Source organism: Antrostomus carolinensis, unplaced genomic scaffold (assembly GCF_000700745.2).
Source record: "Antrostomus carolinensis isolate BGI_N321 unplaced genomic scaffold, ASM70074v2 scaffold24553, whole genome shotgun sequence".
NCBI classification, from domain to species: Eukaryota; Metazoa; Chordata; class Aves; order Caprimulgiformes; family Caprimulgidae; genus Antrostomus; species Antrostomus carolinensis.
In genome coordinates, this window is record NW_010304788.1 from 5,098 (window position 1) to 25,492 (window position 20,395).

The following is a 20,395-nucleotide window of genomic DNA, read 5'->3' on the forward strand; positions in this document are numbered from 1 at the left end:
GTTTAGTTTAATTGAAATGATTGAATGAAAAGAGGCCTCGTAGGAACAAGTAGGACCCAGCCCTGGGTCTCTTTGCTTGGCAGGAGCTGCATTGAGGCATTGGGGAGGGGAGAGGAGAAAGGGAGCAGACCCGCTCCGATAATCCTGCTCCATGCTTGCCTCCTGGCAAGCACCGTGACCACAGCAGGAGAGGACCTGGTGTGGGCAGTCGCGTTGCAGGTCAGGGCATGGATGCAGCCATGCAGCCTCCACAGGACACTGGACGTCAGATCTTCTCCCTGAAGCTCCTGGGGAGCACAACAAGCCCCCCTTGCTCCTTTCCCACTCAGAGATGGGCCCGTTGCCCTTGTCTGCGGGGCGGGGAGAGCCGGGAGCAGAGAGAAGCGCTGCGGGAAGCCTGTGGGTGATGCTTCTCAGCTGCTGCCGTTGCCATCCACATCAATGATGCGAAGCATCTGGAACCAATCTGGAGTAGATGCAAACAGTTCATTCCCAGCGCTGCGTCACTGAGCTTGCCAAATATTTTGGCCTCATCTCTGCGAGCTGTGCTGCGGGAGCGCCTCTCGGCAGGGAAGAGGTATTCCCGTTTCAGGGGTGTTTCCAAGCATCCGTGGTTTGAGGCAGGAGAGGCTGTCACCAGGTTGCTCACCCCTGTCCTTTAATTGTGTCTCTAGGTGCCAAAGTTTGTTAAGAATCAGGATGAGTCACAGTATCAAATGAACATTTTGCCTCTCTCCGCGCGATCTCCAGACAGATGCCTGCCTCTAACAAATAAGGCAGCAGGGGTATTTCTCTTGGAGGAGCAATTTGCAGTATTAGCAAATCTAATTCTCAGTGGGCCACTTTTGATGGGAATTAACCTCACCTACTGGGACCGAAGCACTGTCAGTGCCCGGCGTGGTGTAATTGAGTTTGTCTTCTCCTAGAGACGTGGTGGGCATGACTGATTGGCAGGGAGACCCTCTGCCAAAGGTTAAAATCCATCGGCAGCTTCGGAGCCACGCGGGGAGGGTTTCTAAGAGCAGAGCAAGAAATGTGAGACTCGTGCTGTTTGTGTTCCTGACCTTCCATCATCGTCCATGACTTCCCTGTCAAATTATCCCAAGTGGAGATGTTTTGCGAGCAGTGTGGGGTGAGGGAGGAGTGCGGGAGCCTGCCTGCGGCAGAGTGCCACGTCAGTGCTGGGAGTGGTGGCAGAGAAGGGGATGGGATCTCAGACCTGTGTGCAGGGTTGAATGAGCTGTGTGGAAGAAGTAGTTTCCATCACAGGGGGGAAAAAAAAAAGAGCTTAAAAAAAATGAGTGTATGACTGCTCTTTTATAAATGAGCTCTGTGGATTTTTATTCAGCAGCATGAGCGGTTTATGGGGAGGATGGGAAGGACACTGATCCTCCTTGTGCTGCTTGCTGTTTCTGGTGATTGTGCATTGTTTCTGGTGCTGAAGCACCAACCCTATGATTATTTTTCTTTTTTCAGTAGCTCACTCCTTAATCCTTTGCATCATGTGCAGAATCTCTGCTGCAGGGTTTTAGTTCATTTTACTTGCTTTTCTACTGGACATAGAATCCCAGACTGGTTTGGGTTGGAAGGGACCTTAAAGATCATCCAGTTCCAACCCCCCTGCCATCAGCAGGGACACCTTCCACTAGACCAGGTTGCTCAAAGCCTCATCCAGCCTGGCCTTGAACACTTCCAGGGAGGAGCATCCGCCACTTCCTTGGACAACCTGTTCCAGTGTCTGACCACCCTCACAGTGAAGAATTTCTTCCTAAAAGAAGACATGGTACATATCTGATCTGTTCCTCTGCCCCTGCCCCTTCAGAGGCAACTTCCCTTTCAAAATGTCCATCCCCACCTGGAGCATAACTTCATTTCTGACTGCCCTGTTGATGGACCATGAAGCGTACAAAGGGGGAAAAATGTCCTCCAGAATAGGAAACGTTCCCAAATTTCCTTTCCTCCCCCATCTCCACCCAACGAGATGGAGATACTTGTGTAAAATTGACTCCTGTTCATTGCCCAAGCCCTGTCTGTGTCTGTGTCTCGAAACTATCCTAGCCAGGCTTGCCATCTGGCTGAGCTTGACCTTGGTACAAACTGGTGTACTTGAGCCAGCTTAAATGGTAGCCTTAGTTTTGCTGGGAGAATGGGACTGTGCCAACACATACCCTGGAAATCATAGCTCTGCTTCCTCAGCCGTGGGCCAAAGCTGTGTTTTACTGGGTGAGTTTGCCCCCCGGCACAGTCTGGGGGTGAGGCTGGGGTGTTCCTGGGGCTGCAGTACTCCCTCTGTAAAGGCTACAGGCTTCTCACCCTCTGTAGCCTATGAAACCTTTCTTGTTACAGACTCATTTATTAGTAGAAATGGGAAAAGGTCACTCAGTCCCTCACCTACTGATCCATACGCTAATGGATGTGATGATGAGTGGATGTTTAGCTTTCATCTCTCCTCTCCAGCTCCTTACCTCATAGCTCCATCAAGCCAGGATCAGGTTTCCAGGCTGAAGACATGGCAGCTGCCAGCGTCTGACCTCCAGCCTTCCTCTACCTTAAAAAGCAATTAAACAGCACATCAGCCTCTGTCCTCTGGCAGGATCAATACCCCTCGGCCTTGGCACCAGCGAGAGTTTTGACCCAGAGGAGCTCAGACGTGCTAAGCTGAAGCCAGCCCTAGTTGTGGTCTTTGTGGAAATGGTACCCGATTGGACCCCAAAGCAGTTGCCTAAAGCCTTTCCATCGGGGTTGAGGTGCCCTGGGAAGCAGGTACAGGAGTTAAAGCCACTAGACAAGAGTTTCCTGGTGAGCCCTTTGCCACTGGCACACAGCCCACTGCTCTCAGGCCCTTAGGATGGATGCTCAGCTGCTGGTGGCCCACAGGTTTGGCCATAACCCTTTCTCTCTGCCTCGCCTGGATTGTTGCTGCTTTGCAGTCCTGCTTTGCACAGCCAGAGCAGTTGGGTTGTGTTGAGATGTACTCTTATTTCGGGAGGTTCTGACCCATTTTGATGCTTAAGAAAAGTCACCCTTTGCACACCTTATTTCAGCAGAGCAGCTCCGCACGCGATGAGCCTCCTGAGCTCCACGGCATGGGGAGCTGCACGTCCCTTCCCTGGCAGCTTCTCTGGGCTCTGAAGTCTCCGGCTTTACTCAGCACTGTCATCCCCTGGGGTTTCACACCTCCTCACTTTGACTTCATTTTATTTTTTTTTTCTTTAATGTTGCTTTTAGAAGCTTGCTACAAGGAAGCTTTTAAAAAAAAATCATTAGATTGGAGAAAAGGTTTCTCATTCAGCCCCTGTGCTGGGCAGAGGTGGGGAAGGGGCTGCCACAGATGCACTATGTGACCACAGAATTATCCTTCAAAGCGAGCAGATGGCTCGGTCTCAATAAACCCCTCAGAGATATTCACTGAAGTCTTTGAGGTTTCAGTTTGCTTTGTATTTTCTCCAGGGACAGTGCAGAAAGGAGAGAGGGGCTGCTCTGGGCTGAGGAACCAGATGGCTGAAAGCAGGTCTGTCCACTGACAGCACACGTTTCTTGGTCCCTTTCAACAACAACAACAAAAAAAAATCTTATCTTGGCAAAAGTAATCTCAAAGCAAAAATGTCAGGCAGGGGTTTGTGCTGTCCCCCCAGCTTGGCGTGTGTTGTCTGTGTGGGGTCTCTGGGATGCTGACATGGGGCAACAGTACTTGTGCAGGATGAGGAGGAGGAGGAGAGAACATCTCCATGACCATGCAGGTTATTGAAGTGCCCTGGGACCAGCCATGGGGTGTTCATTTGGCAGCACCAGAGATGGTGCCTGTGCTGGGTCACTCGGAGGGAGCTGCAGTTCATGCCCATGGGTGAAATGTGGCTTTCCTGGCACAGCGGGGATGCCGGGCTGACGTGGCAGCTGGTGTGCCAGCGTGAGGGCTGGAATTGCTGTGGCTGTGGGGAGGCTGAGCATCTCTCCTCTCTCCATCCCTAGCTTCCAGCACATCACCCTGCCTGTCTCTGCCATTTTCCTTGTCCCACCCACAGGCAGAAGCGTCAAAGCACGAAGGCAGCCCAGCTTTCACACCCAGCACTCGATGAGAGCCATTAGCTGAGCGTTTGTCTGAGGGGAGCTTCTGACCTTTCCTGATCTCCTCTGTGGTAATGGGTCATGCACAAATAATTCACAGCTCCCGACTACGCGCTGGCTTCAGCCTTGCACCAGTGCGATCAGCAGAGCGGGTGATGCAGCGTGGGGAGCACACGCGGTGTCATGGGACTGTTCGGTCCCCAGGTTCCTCAGGGAATAGCTGTGCACAGGGTGATACCACGAGCAAGTGACTGTCACACCATCTCGCATTCCTGATGGCTCCAGGGTCAACCTACTTATCGAGTTGCCTGCAAGCTCCTTTTGTTCTCTTCTTCATAGGCATTCAGCTCAACTTTATTAGAAAACCCGTGTTTGTGATGAGTGCAGCTCTTCAAGTCGGGGGGATAATTCACAGTAAAGTTTGAGCTCTACCTGCAAACATTGTTGTCTCAGGCTCTGAAGCACAAGCTTCAGGGAACGGGCAAGAGCTCAACACCCCCTTGTTAAGATAGCAGAAAGAACAAGCTGTTATGTACTGAGCTAAAAATAATTGCAAAGCTTTGCGTCTTCCTCCCAGTTGCAGCAGAAGGATGTTCTAAGCGCTGATGGCCGAGTCCGTCTCTGGCACGGCTCTGACTTGATGATGCATTAAAGCTTTTGTGACTTTTTGAAGCTCAGTTCAGATAAACGCACAGCAGCGCAGTTGCTTTTCTGGAGCTGCTGTGATTTCTAACTTGAATGAGAGTGGCTTGGGGCAAACCCAAAAGCTGGTGTTCCCAACAGGGACGACGCCTTTTTCCGTAGAATTTTAAGAGGGAAACTTGAGAAGGGGAGAAACACACAAAATAGCCGAGATTGGCCCAGCAGCTGACAAAGCGTCTCTCTGTAAGTTGTGTCTTGAAAGCAGGATTCATTTGGGAAATAACAACATGGTGTAAAGAAGGAGAAGTACAACCACAGGCCTGCTTGCAAAGAGCTGTGCTCAGGTCCAGCAGGACCTGGGCTCTGTCTGGGGCATTCCGTAAGGATCCCCACTGATGTCCTGGCTTCCTGAGCACAGGGTGCTGGGGGGAGCCCAGGCACCTCCGTGCTCCATCAGCATCTTCATTCAACCTCCTTTCCCTGGTCTCCCTCCACTGCGGTGTTTTCCCCTGACAGGCACTGATGGAGATCTCTGCTTAGCTGAGGCCACCGGCCACCTGGGATGATGGTGATCCATTACCACACAGTTTCTTCCGCCAACATACAGGTTTTTATTCATTCTTTTGTTTTTACAACAGCAGCCAAGGGAGGTGCTTTGTCACCGCCTGTGACCAAAGAGCACAAAGGGAGCATGGCTGAAGAGTTTGAGCTATGATAAAACGTTTGCTATATCGATCTTGGCCCAGGATTTGTTTCCCTTCTTGCATTAACTCCCCATCGATTGCTGTGATGACCTTAGAGCGTATGGTTTTGGTGGCCTTCTCCCTCAGCCGGCAGCACCCCGGTGCCCGCAGCCCACTCCCCTCCCAGCGTCGCTGAACTGCTGACAGGCCAGGTTGTACAAGATGCTCTGGGGTAAGCAGAGCTTTGCTGTTGCCTCCTCGGTCATCGGAGGTTGGTTGCTATGTGTTGGGTGCTATAGTTAGTTGAGAGGTTCATGCTGTGTGGAACTAACTTGTTACTGCTTCAGGGTCAAGTATTATTGTAGTGCAGTATCCCAATAAACTGGTTCCAAGGGCAAGGACTCCTGGCAGGAGTTAAAGAAGGGGGTGGAGTTTGCCCTGGTGATGCTCCCTGATGTCCTCAGAGACATGGGGAAAGGGAGCATTGTGTCATATGTTGTTGCTGCGTCAGAGCCTGGTGCACAAATGTGACAGGGAGCAGCACCTGGTCATCTGAGTGGCTGGTTGGGGTGATGGTGCTTGTGGAAAGCCCCTTCCCTTTGCCAGGTTGGGGAAGAAGTACCTTCCTTGGGGTTGTGGCGGGGGCTTTGGCTCCCTTCACCTGTGTCAACCTGTGTCCAAAGTCCTCAGAGTTGGGGGGACAGCACCAGTGCCAGGGTGAGCATGGGGACAGCGATAATGCTGACGGTGGTGTCCTGATGCTCCAAGCGTGAGGTGCCGTTGTGTTCGGCCACTGATGCTGTACTGGGCTCCTTTGGTTTTGCAAATTTATTGTACTTTATTTAATTATTTATGAGCTTGGACGCTCTAAGTGGGAAGAAGAATGGTGACTCTCCGGGTTTTCTTTCCCCTGTGCTGCTGGATGCTTTCAGTGCTTGTGATTCCCTTTTTATTCCATCCAGAGACAATTTTCTGTAAAACATTGACATCTAGTGGCTTTTCTGACAAAGGAACAAAAGACAGGGAACAAAAGATTGGCTGAGGGGTGGCCAGTCGTGATGCCACTTGGGAAAGCAAATGGATGTCCCTCTAGTCCTTACAAAGCACTGAGGATGAGGACTGAGGATGAGGACGTGGTGATTGCACCCCGGGGGCTCCCGGGCACATGCTCCTCCATGTCCTCATCCTGGAGGAGTGGCCTTTCCTGGCAGGACAATTTGCTTATTGAGCAATTTTATTTCCATTTACTTAAGCAGATTGCTGATATCCTGACAGGACACCTCCGGCAAAATCGCTGAGGTCGGGGTCATATTAAAGGAGGTGTGAAGAGCTCGGTGTGTGTGTGGCTTCAGGCTGCTGACGGTGGAAAACATACAGTGTTTGGCAGCAGATATTAACGTGCAACCTGGAGTGATCTCTTAATGGTGCACATAAGGTTGAACTTGCAGCTTTTCCAGCTGGCAGCCTGATGGGGTTCCCTGTGGCAGCATGTCCCCCACATGTGCCACCCTCTTGTTGCTCCAAACCAAAGCCAGCACCTCCCTTGGGGATATTTTCTCTTACAAAGTGCTGTAATGCATCCTGTAGTTCCCTGTTATTTACTCATTTCTCCTCTGTCATCGTTGTGTCAGCTGAAAGTAGGAGGATAGAACAGGATTTGCACGGGCTTTTCCCAGATCCTCATTTCAGTGCCAGTGGGTTGGGGCTTCTGCACACATCCCATTTCTCTGGCCTTCGAGAGGAAACGTCATGTAGGAAATATCTTCCCCATGGGTGTAACGCTGCGCTGGGGCCCGTGCAGCCGAGACCCGCGGCTGCTCACTAGGAGAAGTAGCACGAGCAGCTTTTTGCAGACTGTGTAAACCTGTCAGTCCAGCTCTGTTGTGTACAGAAAATGAAAAAGCCAGAGCTACCTGTGCCCTCCTTGGGTTGAGGCTTCTACCCTGGGAGATATTTTGATTATTATCCCAAGGTCTGGGGAGAACATCAGTTGAGGCATCCAACAGGAGCACGTTGTCACCTGGGCAGCCACACAGAGGTACATTTAGGGTTCCCTTCCACCTCTGTAGAGGAAAAACCTGGTAAGCACAGCCAGCCAGATGTGTGCTGGTAGATATGACCCTTCCCACTCCCCCAGAGAGTTTGTTCCTTCACCCTGGAGAGGTGAGCACTCTGCAGCAGGGCTCCTGAAAGCCTCTTAAGTGCATCTCCCAAGTTTCTATTGATTTTGAACATCAATGCACTGTGTGCTGGAGACACACGGGACTAAACCCTCTGCCTTCCTCTCCCCTTGGCAGGAATTTCTACTATATCACCATTCTGCGTGACCCCGTCTCCCGATACCGGAGCGAATGGCGCCACGTCCAGCGAGGAGCCACATGGAAAGCGTCCCTGCACGTCTGCGACGGCCGGTCCCCAACCACCGAGGAGCTGCCCAGCTGCTACACGGGGGACGACTGGTCAGGCTGTTCCCTGCAGGAGTTCATGGATTGTCCCTACAACCTCGCCAACAACCGCCAGGTCCGCATGCTCTCCGACCTCAGCCTGGTGGGATGCTACAACCTGTCGGTCATGCCCGAGGAGCAGAGAAATAAGGTTCTGCTAGACAGTGCCAAGGAGAACCTGAAGCGGATGGCCTTCTTCGGCCTGACTGAATTTCAGCGGAAGACTCAGTATCTCTTTGAGAAGACTTTCAACATGAACTTCATCTCGCCATTCACTCAGTACAATAGCACAAGGGCCTCCAGCGTGGAGATAGATGAGCAGACTCAGCAGCGCATTGAGACCCTCAATTTTTTAGACATGGAATTGTACGATTATGCAAAAGACCTGTTTTTGCAGCGGTACCAGTACATGCGGCAGAAGGAGCACCAAGAAGCGCGGCGGAAACGCCAGGAGCAACGCAAGATCTTGAGGGCGAAGCAAGCGCGCCTGAGAGAGCAGGGTGAGAACAGCTCCAGCACTGACTACATAGGGAACGTGGAGCGGTGGCGGCGGTAGGACTGGGCTGGGGGACACGCTGGACACCGAAAGCCAAGCAGAACCCAACCCAACCCAACCCGCCGATCGGAGACGAAGGAGCAGCCCAAACAAATTACACTTCTCGAGGGTTTGAAGCAAAAAGAGGTTAAAATGTTGCCTTTGCAGTTGCCTTTGCAGTAAATGTTGTACTGTACGTGGAACACTTAATCTTAGTGTGTAATTAAATTGTCCTTTTTAGGTTTGTTGGATTATTTATGACATACAGGAGCCAAGTAGGCTCATCGGAAATGGTTGCTTGGACGTTTATTTAAAAGAAAAGAAAGAAAAAAAAAAAAAATCCGTAAATTAGTTATATGGGATGCTGGAAAATGTTTATGATGCTCGGCTGAAATCTATCTGGGAAGCAAACTCATTTCCTAATAATGAGCATTTAGCATACTCTCACAATACAATATATGAGCAAAACCTTTTCCCTTTGATTTTATCTTAATTTTATTTTAATAATGTGTTTTCAAGGGCACCGACTGCTTATGATATTTACCAAGTTAATGAATGGATGATGAAGGGAACCATAAAGGTCTAGAAAAAATATTGACTAGTTTTATGTGTAATATTGGCTTTTAAAAGGAATAGAAGTAATTTCTCTAGTTATATAAATATTTAAAATTTTAAACTTTTTCTACCTACTGCTGTTTAGAGTTTTAAGCTTGGTCTATCTCATATTTAAAAAAAAAAAAGAAAAAAAAAAAAGAGACATACATAAGTTTCTGAACTTAATGCCAATGTTAAAGACACTGTGTCCAGAATTTTTCAGGGCAGTATGATTTTAACCATTCTGGAAAAGTTATAGCACATCTTCATGTTTCATAAAACCTTTTCCAAATTATAATCTTGTGACAGTGTCTAATTTTAAGTCTGTCTTACCCGTTAGAATACATAACGCTGAATTTATCGTTCCTTAATAATTGGTGGTATAAACTAGATGAAATTATGTTGCGGATATTTGTGTAGTGTCTTTAAAAAGTCATAAAACTCTCTAATCCCAGCAATATGATGATGAGAACTGCTCAACAGAAGTAGATTTACACTTGAATTAGGATTTACTTCAGTAAATCTTTGCTACACCAGATAAGAACAGGGCTTTTTTTTTTTTTTTTCTTCCTACGATCTTGAGCCCTTCTTAGCGATGACAGATGGATGCTGACTAAAAATGATGGAAAGTGACTTTACCATAGCCATAGTTACACAGGATGAGGAGGTTGCATGGTGCACGGGGGTGCAGCAGCCCTCTCCCAAGCTGGCTCTGCCGGGACACAGGGTGTAGAGCTGGAGCTGGACCAGGCTCACCTGCAGCCCTTCAGCCTCACTGAGACCAACCAGGAGAGGAGATGGGGCAGGAGGTGTGAGGGGCTCCTATAAATCTCTATGCAAAAAAAACAAAACAAAACCAGAAAAAACCACCTCTGCAAGGCTTGGGCTTGGGCTATACATTCAGCAAGTTCAGAAATTTTGTACGTAGCCTGCAACGCTCCCGAGCTTGGCGCTAAATGACGATCTCGGTGTGGGTGCGTCGTGATGGAGACACCTGAAAAGGGTGGGGTTTGTCCCCATGTACGCCATGCTTACGAGGCTCACTTGCACTATTGCCTTTTGCCTGTAATATTCTATACACCAAGAGGGCAGGGGGAGCATAAAACGAGGCAGAACGCTCTAAAGACATCATACGGCTCCACGCCTAAGTTACATGAAAATTGTTTTACATCTGACATTGTATTGTGACCTGGGGGCAGCAATCCTGCCAGGGGCAAGCAGAGAGCAAAGCAGCAGCAAACCAATACCCTGCATTAGCAGCTTGGAAAAGAGAATAACTTCATGTACAGCAATCTTTTTTTGTTTGTTTGTTTGTTTGTTTTTTTTAAATAAGAACTGCAATTGCCAATACGATGTCTCAGTTGTATTTTGGTTTTTACAGGGGAAAATAATTAGCTCTTAAAACTGAAAGGCACTGCTGTAAACAGGACTTAACCGTGGGCGAGCTGGAGGGCCTGTTGCAGAAGGTGCATTTTGTTTTTCTGCTGTGGTGTGCATGGTTTACAGAGACTAGTTGCATTTTCTTTGTGTATACTGTTTATTGTATATAGGGGATGTACGAATATAAGGATACCGTTTTGTCATAACCATATCAAATTCTACTGATTTCCACTGTAGATGCTGTCTTATTGTGTAGATTTACAGGCCGATCCACTGACTTTGATTGTGTAATTTAACAATAGAACTGATAAATAAAATTTAACTACAGAGTTCTGATTTTCGTGTGATTATTTCTTTATTGACGACGTGTTGGGAATTGTGCAGTTCAGAATGAACAGTAATTTTGACACGAATGAAATGGCAGTTGACAGGCAAGTATATGAGTTTACAATCACAGCTTTTCTGAAGTGTATTTAACCCACAGCTTTCAAGGACAAAGCCACTTTGGACTGTCTTTGGCTCAGGAGTTGTTGCAGAGGGTTTTGACTGCTTTTCTGAGCAGTGCTGCTCAGAAAAACAAGCTGTGGTTTCTGCTGATTTTCAATATGATTGTCAATGGTCTGTGGCATTGTTAAGGGATTGTTCTCATGTGTATATGTCCGTGTGTGTGGTTATTCTTTTAGCTTTACATGATACCTTCCATTTTTGCTCCAGCTGGCTCTGGAGGATGCTGCATAGGTGATGATTCCCAGTGCATCCTGCTGTATCCTTTTCTGGAACATTTTAAAACACAAAAAAAGCTAAACCAGACTTAGAAGCAAAAGCAGGCGAGAATTAATTGAGCATAATTTCAACTAGAAATGATGCTTTATTACAATTTGAGTAGAGGCACTTTTTCTTGTTGGCTATTAAAGATCAGCAGGGTTGCAGGACTCACAGCAGGTTGGTAGACCCAAAGGTGTCTGTAGGAGACCTGGTTGAATTCCCCTGTGAGGATGGAGATGTCCTTCCTCTCTGTGGTTGGTTGTCCCTGGCTGGACTCCAGGTGCCCACCAAAGCTTCATCACTCTCCTCCTCAGCTGGACAGGGGAGAGGAGATAGAACGAAAGGCTCATGGGTCGAGGTAAGGACAGAGAGAGATCATTCACCAGTTACCATCTTGGGCAAAACAGACCTGACTTGGGGAAATTAGTTTAATTTATTATAATGAAATCAGAGCAGGGTAGTGAGAAATAAAACCGAATCTTAAAAACACCTTCCCTCCAGCCCTTCCTTCTTCCCAGGCTCAACTTTGCTCCCAATTTCTCTACCTCCTCCACCACAGTGGCTCAGTGTGTGGAGCTGAGGGTTACTTTGGAGATGGAGATGTGAAGCTTGAATATGTGATGTTAAAGGGAATGGGTTGGTTCATTTTGCACTCCAAAAGATTGGAAAGTTGATTAGTTGTGAAACCTGCGTGGCCTTGCAAAGTGCCATGTTTGGGGCTAATATTTTGTGACTAAACCTTACCTAAAGGGGTACCTGGTGCGTGAGGGTTGTTGGAAGTAAATTGCTCAGCTGATTTTTGTCAATTAACTTTGCAACTTCTTTATATAGCATACGATATATTTTAGTATGCTGTAATATGTTTGCTTCCAATTATGTCATTTTTGAGTAAAAATGAACTAATGGGCTTTCTTTTTATTGTAATTTTTAAAATTAGCACATTGTGCCAAACGATCAGAGACGTGAATAAGACCCGTCACATACCAATGCCATAGATGGTTCATCTCATTTCCTTTCCTTTTCTCACTAAGAAAAGGAAAAGAAAAACTGATAACATCTCCTGTCTTCAATTTCAGCCAGAAATACCAGATAATTGAGGGAACCTGTCAAGCTAATGCAAGCCTTCAGCTGCAGACCTGGACTGCCAGGCCGGCCTGTGTGCTCCTGGGGTGGCACAGAGAGCAGCTCCAGGTGGAGAGGGCGTCTTTATGGAGACATCTTCTGCAGGAGAAATGTTTTCCAAGCAGGTGATAGGTTTAAATCTTCCACTTCCTAAAAAAATCTCTGTCTCTAAAGCGTTTGGGTGGAGCCAGGGATGGTTTGGTTATTGCTGGACCCTGTCGGGGTGGCAGCACATAGGAAGAGAAAGAGCAGAGGATCCTTCCCAGCACAGGCAGGAATGGGGATGCTGAAACAGGGGAGTGGGGATCTCCTGCCTCCAAGGTGAACAGAGCGATGAGAAACCAAGTCATGATTCAAACAAAGGTGGGATCTGGGGTTTGGAGGCAGCCAGTGCTGTCTGTCCTTCCCACCCCACTGCCAGCTGGGGTTCCTGCGTGGCCGGGTGGAACAGCCTGAACAAAACCTTCCTGAGCAAATAGCACAACATCCGAACTCTTACCTATGAAATTCAATTCTGGATTTCCTAAAGCAATCTCCTTGTTCCACCAGCCTCATCAGGGAAGAGTGTAATTTCATTTAATCCATTTCTTGAGTTCAGAGTCAACTGCGTTGCCATCATGCTAATATCGCTGCTCTGCTATCTCTAGAGACGGAGTGACGAGTTTAGACCTGAAATCGAATTTGGCTCTAAGCTTCAAGAGGATCTATCAACGAAATTACCCGTGGTTTCTACCCAGAAGCTTTGTCATGCAGTTTAGCTCTGCAAGGGTACATTAGGCCAGGCAGGTGAGGTTAGATTGCTTTTTGTTTTGGGAGCAATGAAATGCTGAAACAATATATATGCAAAGCAATTGAAATATTTATAGTGAGGGCTGAGTGTTCATTTTCGGGACAATACAACTGCTGCCTTTTGGTATTGGCAGATTTTTGAATTGGTATCTGCCCTCGTATGACTGCAAAAAAGGGTTTTGCTGGCAGGGATGTTCACCAGCAGTTGTTGACATAAACCTCTACATAAACTATATAAACTATTAACGAGTAAACTATAGAGGTTTATGTCAAATATATGTCTTTTCTGATGGGCCTTCATGGACAGAGGACTGCAAACGACTCCTGGCACAACGCTCACTCGAGCCCTCATTCTCCTAATGAGGTCTCAGCTCCACAGTATGAATTTGGTGGCCAAGTGGCACAACTCTCGTTTTGCCAGTGAATAGTAAATTTTCTGGTAAATGAAGTTTGGGAATGATAGAAATAAAGTGGCAAGGGATGAGTTCAAGGGATATTTAGGCCAAATGAAGGGTGAGATTTCAGAACATCTCTGTTTTGAGGTTCTCTGCTCACACTTCTGTTATTGTTCCTCTTTGAAATTGCGTTCTCCTTCTAAATACTATCTTTAAATTGTGAAGGCAATCTGTAACAAGTTCAAATGATCCACAAGCTGAATTAAACTTTTAATTTCAAGTCAAATGATTAGACACAGGATGGAAATGTTGTGACTTTTTCTTTTCAAAAAGCCCTGCAAATATAAGCTGGTTTTTGTGGGTGAGCTGCATCTGGGTGTGAGCCCTGGAGCAGATTCCCAAGGAAGGAAGGATGCTCCTGCTTTTCCAGCGGGGTCTTTGCTCCCATCCTCGCAGCAGGAGCTTCTGCTCTGTGGCTGCGAGGGGACACGGAGCTTCGAGGGGTCTCTGTCCCCCTTTGCAATCGATGCCTGGTACTTGGTGTAGCAACAGCTCTGTGATGTTATTAAAACGAGGTGAAGCACAAGGAAAATATTATTTGGCACAATATAAGCAGGTGGATAGGGGGGGTTACGCCGTGCGGGAGGTGTGTGCTCCATAGGGGGCAACTGGGTATTTTCCCTCTGGGCATGGCAAGCTGGGAAGTGTATTAATAGACATCATTACATTAGAATAATTGCTGTGGAATCAGCAAGTGCGTACATAATCTTTAATGCCTGGGAAATCTCACACAGTTTCAAAATAATTAAAAGTGGGATTAATCTAGATGCCAGACAACGCCTGCCTAATTACTAATGAATAAAGCTGTCTGAATGGCTGCAGCACCCTCAGCAGCATCAGCTGCTCCAGCACTTTGAAATTAAACCCCTAGTAAAGCATGAGAGGGCAGGGGCTCATCCCCACAGGCCGCGACTGTCTAGAGGTCGAGGCTGAATCCTGCCCCAGTGAGAGCCCCCTGCTCTGGGGAGATGCTGCTGTGGGGCTGGGACATGGGATGTGTTGGCCATGGAGCTCTGGGACCAGCCCATCCCTCCTGCAACATCTGCAGTTGGGCAGATGTGCTCTGTGTGTGGCTGGTGAGCTGGCTCCAGGATGGCCCCATGGTAGGGATTTTGGGGTAAAGAGGTATAGAAAGTGCTTACATGGCTGGGTGAGAAATCTCAGCTGGGCAAGGGTCCCCAGTGCCTCTGAGCAGCAGGACCCATGTAAAAACACGCCCATTGGGAGGATGATCTGTCCCTGTGCTTTGAGCAATATTGTTTTGCAGACTTGACTTTCCTATGTCACCTTTTGATTCCTTTCAAAAAATAACTCAGCAGCACCAGGAAGAGCCTGGAGCCCCGTGGAGCCCCACATCCTACATAGATGTCCCCTTCACCAACTGCTGCACAAACCCAAAATCAGCACAGCTTTTGCTGTTGCAGTGTTGTGCCCATGCTTACCCTGGCAGCAGGGATTTGCTGCAGCTTCTCAGCTCTGGCAGGCGGCAGCAGCCCATGCAGGTGCTGTAAGGCACGGCCGGGCATCAGCCCACCCCATGGACGCGGGTGGCAGGATGAACCCCCACTGCCGTGTGCCGCTCTTGGCAGTGTTGCAGCCAGGCTGGCTGTAGCTGGTGGTTGCCCAGGGAGGGACCTCTGCTCCTATTGAGCATCTTCATGGTTTTATGAGGCTGTAAATATACAAAGAACCAAAATCCTCCCTGCAGGGAAGTGCTGGGACGCACATCCCAGCTGAGCCCTGGTGATCCTGGGGACCCACCAGTATGGCTGGGGGACACTAGCTACAGATTTACAGCCATTACTGGGATTTTTACATTACTTGGAGAACTGCCACACCTGGGATCACTCCTGTTGCTTGGATTGAAGACCAGTGTTCGAAACTCCCCTTTCCTCTGTTCCCAGTGCTGTGAGTATCGTGATGCTGGGGGGATAATCTGCCCTGCTGCTGGGAAGTGTATTTGCTGCTGCCATTGCTCTGTTTGTTGTAATCCTTGGAGGGGTTTTATGGGCATGAATTTGTTTTAATTCAGTAGAAAAATACATTGTCTGCCCCTCAGATCAAGACGAGCTAATTGCTCGGGCGGATGGATGAATGCAGTGAGCAGGTCCCTCCAGCTCGAGGGTGGCTCTGGGGCCCCTGTCTCCCTTTGGCTAACCCAGCATCACCCTCTTTCAAATGGCAGCTCCTTTGGTTTCTGAATACCTACAGATGAAAGATAACTGGCAAACAAATTTCTCTGACCTCTCTTTACAAGTGGCTCTTGCTCCCTGGAGAGATCAGTGGTAGGAGTTGGAAAAGGGTGTTTTATATCAGGTCAAAATTGTTCGTGCCAAGGATTCGCAAGCGATGCTGTCCGCCCTGCGACAGGCACCGCAGGTACCGCTCGCCTTGCAGAATCCCCCGATGTCCCTGCAGTGAAGGAGAACGTTGTCCTTTTGCAGCTCCCAAGGTGCTGGGGCTAGTGAAGCTTGGGGTTTTTAAAAGAAAATGTATTTGTTACCATCAGTCTGGGAGCTGCAGTTGGAGCTGTGCAGCTCAGGCTGACAGCACTGGGGTTCACTGGGACATACCTGTGCAGTCAGAAGTGGTGGCCTTGTGTCGTGTCCATCATGCCTCTGCCAAGTTCAGGGCTGCCTTTTGCCATCGAGGAGCTGGTCTCATCACTAGCATGTGGCCACAGCCATGCTGGCTTGGGCCACCAAAAATATGGCTGCTCCAGGGGGTGAGGGTTGGGCTGGCAGAGGGGGTGGAGGTGGAGGGGGTCTGGAGCTGGGGTGAAAAGCTGCCCGTCCTCTCCAGGAAGCACAAGGTGGAGAAGGGGAAGCAGGAGGCTGTGCAAGCCAGCATTTCACCCCGAGTGAAAAACATAAAGCTGAATTTGATGCTGTGCAAAATTAATGGGGCTGCATTGTTTGTTTATAGGTATAAAAGTTACAGGTGCTTCCTGGGAGTAATAAATTGTGACTGAAAAGCAGCAATATTTTTGAAATACAGAAAAATGTATTCTTACAGTACAAATGTATGGGAATAACGAGGAGGGAATTGCAGAACTGTTTCCCTCAGGTCCTGCGCTTCAGTGTCTGAGTTTGCACATGGAGGACTCACACCTGAAGGTGGCCCAGGAGATGCCAGGTACCGTCAAATGTCCCCACGGCCAGTGTGGTGCCCACTCTGTCCTTGGCAGGCGTCTGAGCCAAGAGGCAACATGTGAATGGTTGTTGCAGAGAGGAACGGTGGAGAGTTCTTCGCCAAGGAGCCCGGGATGTCACCATCACCCTGGAAGACATTGCAGGTTGGTGAGCCACGAGCGTTCCAGTCCACTCCTCGGAGCAGGGATCCCCGTCTACTGGTGCAGAGTGGTGGCACTGGGACTGTTCAGGGTGGGCCAGTGGGGACACAGAGAAGGAAGGTGTCCATGGTGGGTCCTTGTCACAGCCCCAGGCCCCTCTGCCCTGCCGCCAGCACCATTACAGCTGCCTCCGTGCTGGGGTTGCTCATGTTGTCCCTCCACCGCTCAGCCCAGCGCCGGGCCAGATCCTGCCCAGGGAGCCCAAATGCACCAGGCTCTGCTGAAATAATGCTGGATGCCAGGGCCCCTTCGTCATGGCAGGAGGCAGCACTGTCACCAAAGCAGGCAGAGGGGGCAAGGTTTGCAACAGCAGCTTTCCCAAACAGTCACAGATTTCATGGCAGCAAGAACAGGGCTGTTCCCTTCCTCCGTGTCCTCAAACTGAATCATAGAATCATAGAAAGGTTTGGATTGGAAGGGACCTTAAAGCTCATCCAGTTCCAACCCCCCTGCCATCAGCAGGGACACCTTCCACTAGACCAGGTTGCTCAAAGCCTCATCCAGCCTGGCCTTCAACACTTCCAGGGAGGAGCAGCCACAGCTTCCTTGGGCAACCTGTTCCAGTGTCTGACCACCCTCACAGTGAAAAACTTCTTCCTAATATCTCATCTAAACCTCCCCTCTTTCAGTTTAAACCCATTTCCCCTCATCTTGTCATTAGCTGCCCTTGTGAAAAGTCCCTCCCCAGCTTTCTTGTAGGCCCCCTTCAGGTACTGGGAGGCCGCTATAAGATCTCCCCAGAGCCTTCTCTTTTTCAGGCTGAACAGCCCCAACTCTTTCAGCCTGTCTTCATAGCAGAGGTGCTCCAGCCCTCGGATCATCCTGGTGGCCCTTCTCTGGACTTGTTCTAACTGGTCCATATCTTTCTTATGTTGGAGGCTCCAGAACTGGGCGCAGTACTAACTGGGTCGTGGAGAGAACACAAATGAACATGAAGGACATCCTGCCTTCCACCAGCGCCCTTCAGAGTACGTTACATACTGCAGCTGCCCGGCCACGCCGACAGCGTGCATGGGACTGGCTCTGCGGGGACACTGCCATGCTGCTGACTCACACGTGTCACGGTGCAGCTTCCCCTCACCGCTGGGTCACACTATTGCAATGAAATTATTTATTTATGTATTTATTTATTTATTTTTCCCCTTTATGGCCTTGGTGAGAAAATGCTGCCTCAGCATCAGCGCGTGCAAAGCGCTGCCTGCAGAATGTTAACTTCCTCCCAGGGCCTTTCGGGAGGGATGTCGCTGCCCGTCTGGAGGGAGTCATGCTGGCTCTTTGTCAACCATCACATTGATTTTAAAATTACTTTGATGGCTCTTTAAGGCAGTGGACTTTCTGTGGCCCTCTGCATTTGTCAAAGCCGATCTCTCTCTTTTCCCTGTGGCAGGGCAGAGGGGTGGCATTATCTGGTCTGGCTGCATTGATTTTCTGTGAGCGGGGGGTCAGATTTTGGATGGAGAGAGAGAGATCAGAACTGAAGCATCCAACTGTCAAACATACCCCAGTGGTGCTCAGCTCTTGAGCAGGACGGAGCTCACTGAACACACTCTGCCAGCAAGAATTTTTCCTCCCAAGCCACCTGGGTGGTGGATGAGACATCGCTGCTTGGGTTAGAGATTTATAAGGTGCAGACCATGAGCTGTGATAAAAGGGGACTGGGCTCACACGCTCCTGCCTGCTATTCTTTGCTAAATCTGGCAGCCTATGTCCTAAATCCCAACCCACAAGCCCATTTGGCCTGGCTGCTTTTCTGTCACTCTGTAAAAAAAGGGAACACACACCGAAGACTGTAGAGACAACACTAGAAATTTAGATCTATAGGTGACTCATTCTGTCACCTTCTGCAGGCTGCAGAACAACCTTTCCTTGAGGATAAATACAATCTCTGTATCTGTATGCTCAGCTGTTAATACTGTAAATGAAGTAAAATGTTTTTCAGATTATTGAATCATTGCTGTCAGTAGAACAAGCAGCTCAAGCAGGCTGCCAAGGCAGGAGATGAAAGAAATCATTAATTTTACGTTACTAGTTCATGCACAAACTTCTAAGCGGGGGTGATTAACTGCTGGAACAAGCACCAGGGGGAGTGGGGGATTCTCCAGTTCCTGCTGTCTCCAGATGAAGGCTGGCTGCTGTTCTGTGGGGGATGCTTTTGCCAGACAAAGTTGTTGGACTCAGTGCAAGTGCAACTGGCGGAACCATGGCAGGAGCCCACCACGTGCAGTGGGGCAGTGGAGATGATCTAACCATGTCAGCCACCCTTAACCATTGTGACATACTCTTAAAAAAAGGTCTTTGCTGTTAATGCAAGAATGAATATTCATGGATCACTTCATTCTGACCTTTTAAAGAAATATCTTTCAGCTGGCACTGGCCACTGGGCTGGGGATGCTGTCCTCAGGATGCTGCAATATGCTGCTGTCTCCCTCCCCTGCAGTGCTCAGAGGGATGCTGTATGGTGGGGGCCAGTCTGTGCAGGCTGTACAGCCCCCTCCAGAAGGGAAATGCAGACCTAGAGAGGTGCAGCACCTTGCTTTGGGGGTCGGAAAGGCTCCGGGATGTGAGAGAGGTTGCTCTGAGGGTGACAGCTTGGAAAAACTGCCTTTTGTCAGAGACATCTGCAAAAATGAGCTCTCCTGCACTGCAACCGGTCAATCATTTTATGTATTGCTTTTGAGTGGCAGGTCACAGCAGAGGACATTGGTTCTGATTGCCCTTCATCCCCATCTCTGACTCTGGCAGATCTCACCTTCCTCGCAGACCACACGCAAGGGCTTGGATGCATCTCCTGCACTTGCTCCAGTCCTGGAAAATGGCTGTGATTAATCCTCAGGGCTGCTAGTGAAGCAGGAGGCAGCTTGGATTTGCTCGACCAAAGGATTGAGGTATGACTCTCTGTTGCTTTTACTCATGTTCAACCTGGCTCCTCAAGAGAGGGCTCAGCACCCAGGGCAGCAAAGAAGATGCAGCGAGTAGGAGAGGGGATATATCTAGCACATCTCAGGAGTGACTTGCTTGGTGAGACCTCAGAGAACAGCCTGTTTCTCGGGCCCCCAAAGCCAAGGATGCCTCCTGCCATAAGCTGTTGTGTGAGGAAGAGTTTGCTGCTCATCACAGGGCTGATTATTCCATGCTCCTTTCACCTGCCAAGCAGCAGAGATACCTGGGCATCTTGTCACATCCCAGCCCACTCCCTGCCTGCGGCCACTGCTGGGACCTCTGCCCTCAGGGGTGACGTCTCCCCCTCCTCGGGTTCATCTGAGCTCCAGGGTGGAGCTCTGAGCTCAGAGGTGCTGAGCCTCAGAGGTGGGGTCCTTCAGCTGCTCGTGGCTGGCAGGCAGTGGAGACAGTGAGCTGGCACTGCCGTGTTATTCACTTGAAGCTGTAACAGACCTGTTCTTTCCAGTACAGTCATGCTTTCAGCCTTAGGATACATGCAAAGATAAAAAAAAAAAAAAAAAAAAAAAAAAGGGGAGGGATGGTGGAAATAACATTTATTATAACATTTATTGAAAGAATTTATATATACTGGCCAGGTTCTGCTTGGTATTCAGAGCTGGAAGAAAGCA

At 49.0% G+C, this 20,395-nt stretch overlaps 1 protein-coding gene across 1 annotated transcript; it reads left to right on the top strand.

Annotated features, from left to right (window-relative positions):
• Nucleotides 1-7,627: 7,627 nt before the first annotated feature.
• Nucleotides 7,628-9,408, top strand: LOC104520370 (heparan-sulfate 6-O-sulfotransferase 2). The gene is given in 2 exon segments (XM_010164587.2): nucleotides 7,628-7,678; nucleotides 7,680-9,408. Coding segments are annotated over 2 exon segments (762 nt in total). The 3' UTR covers nucleotides 8,391-9,408.
• The last annotated feature ends 10,987 nt before the right edge of the window (nucleotides 9,409-20,395 follow it).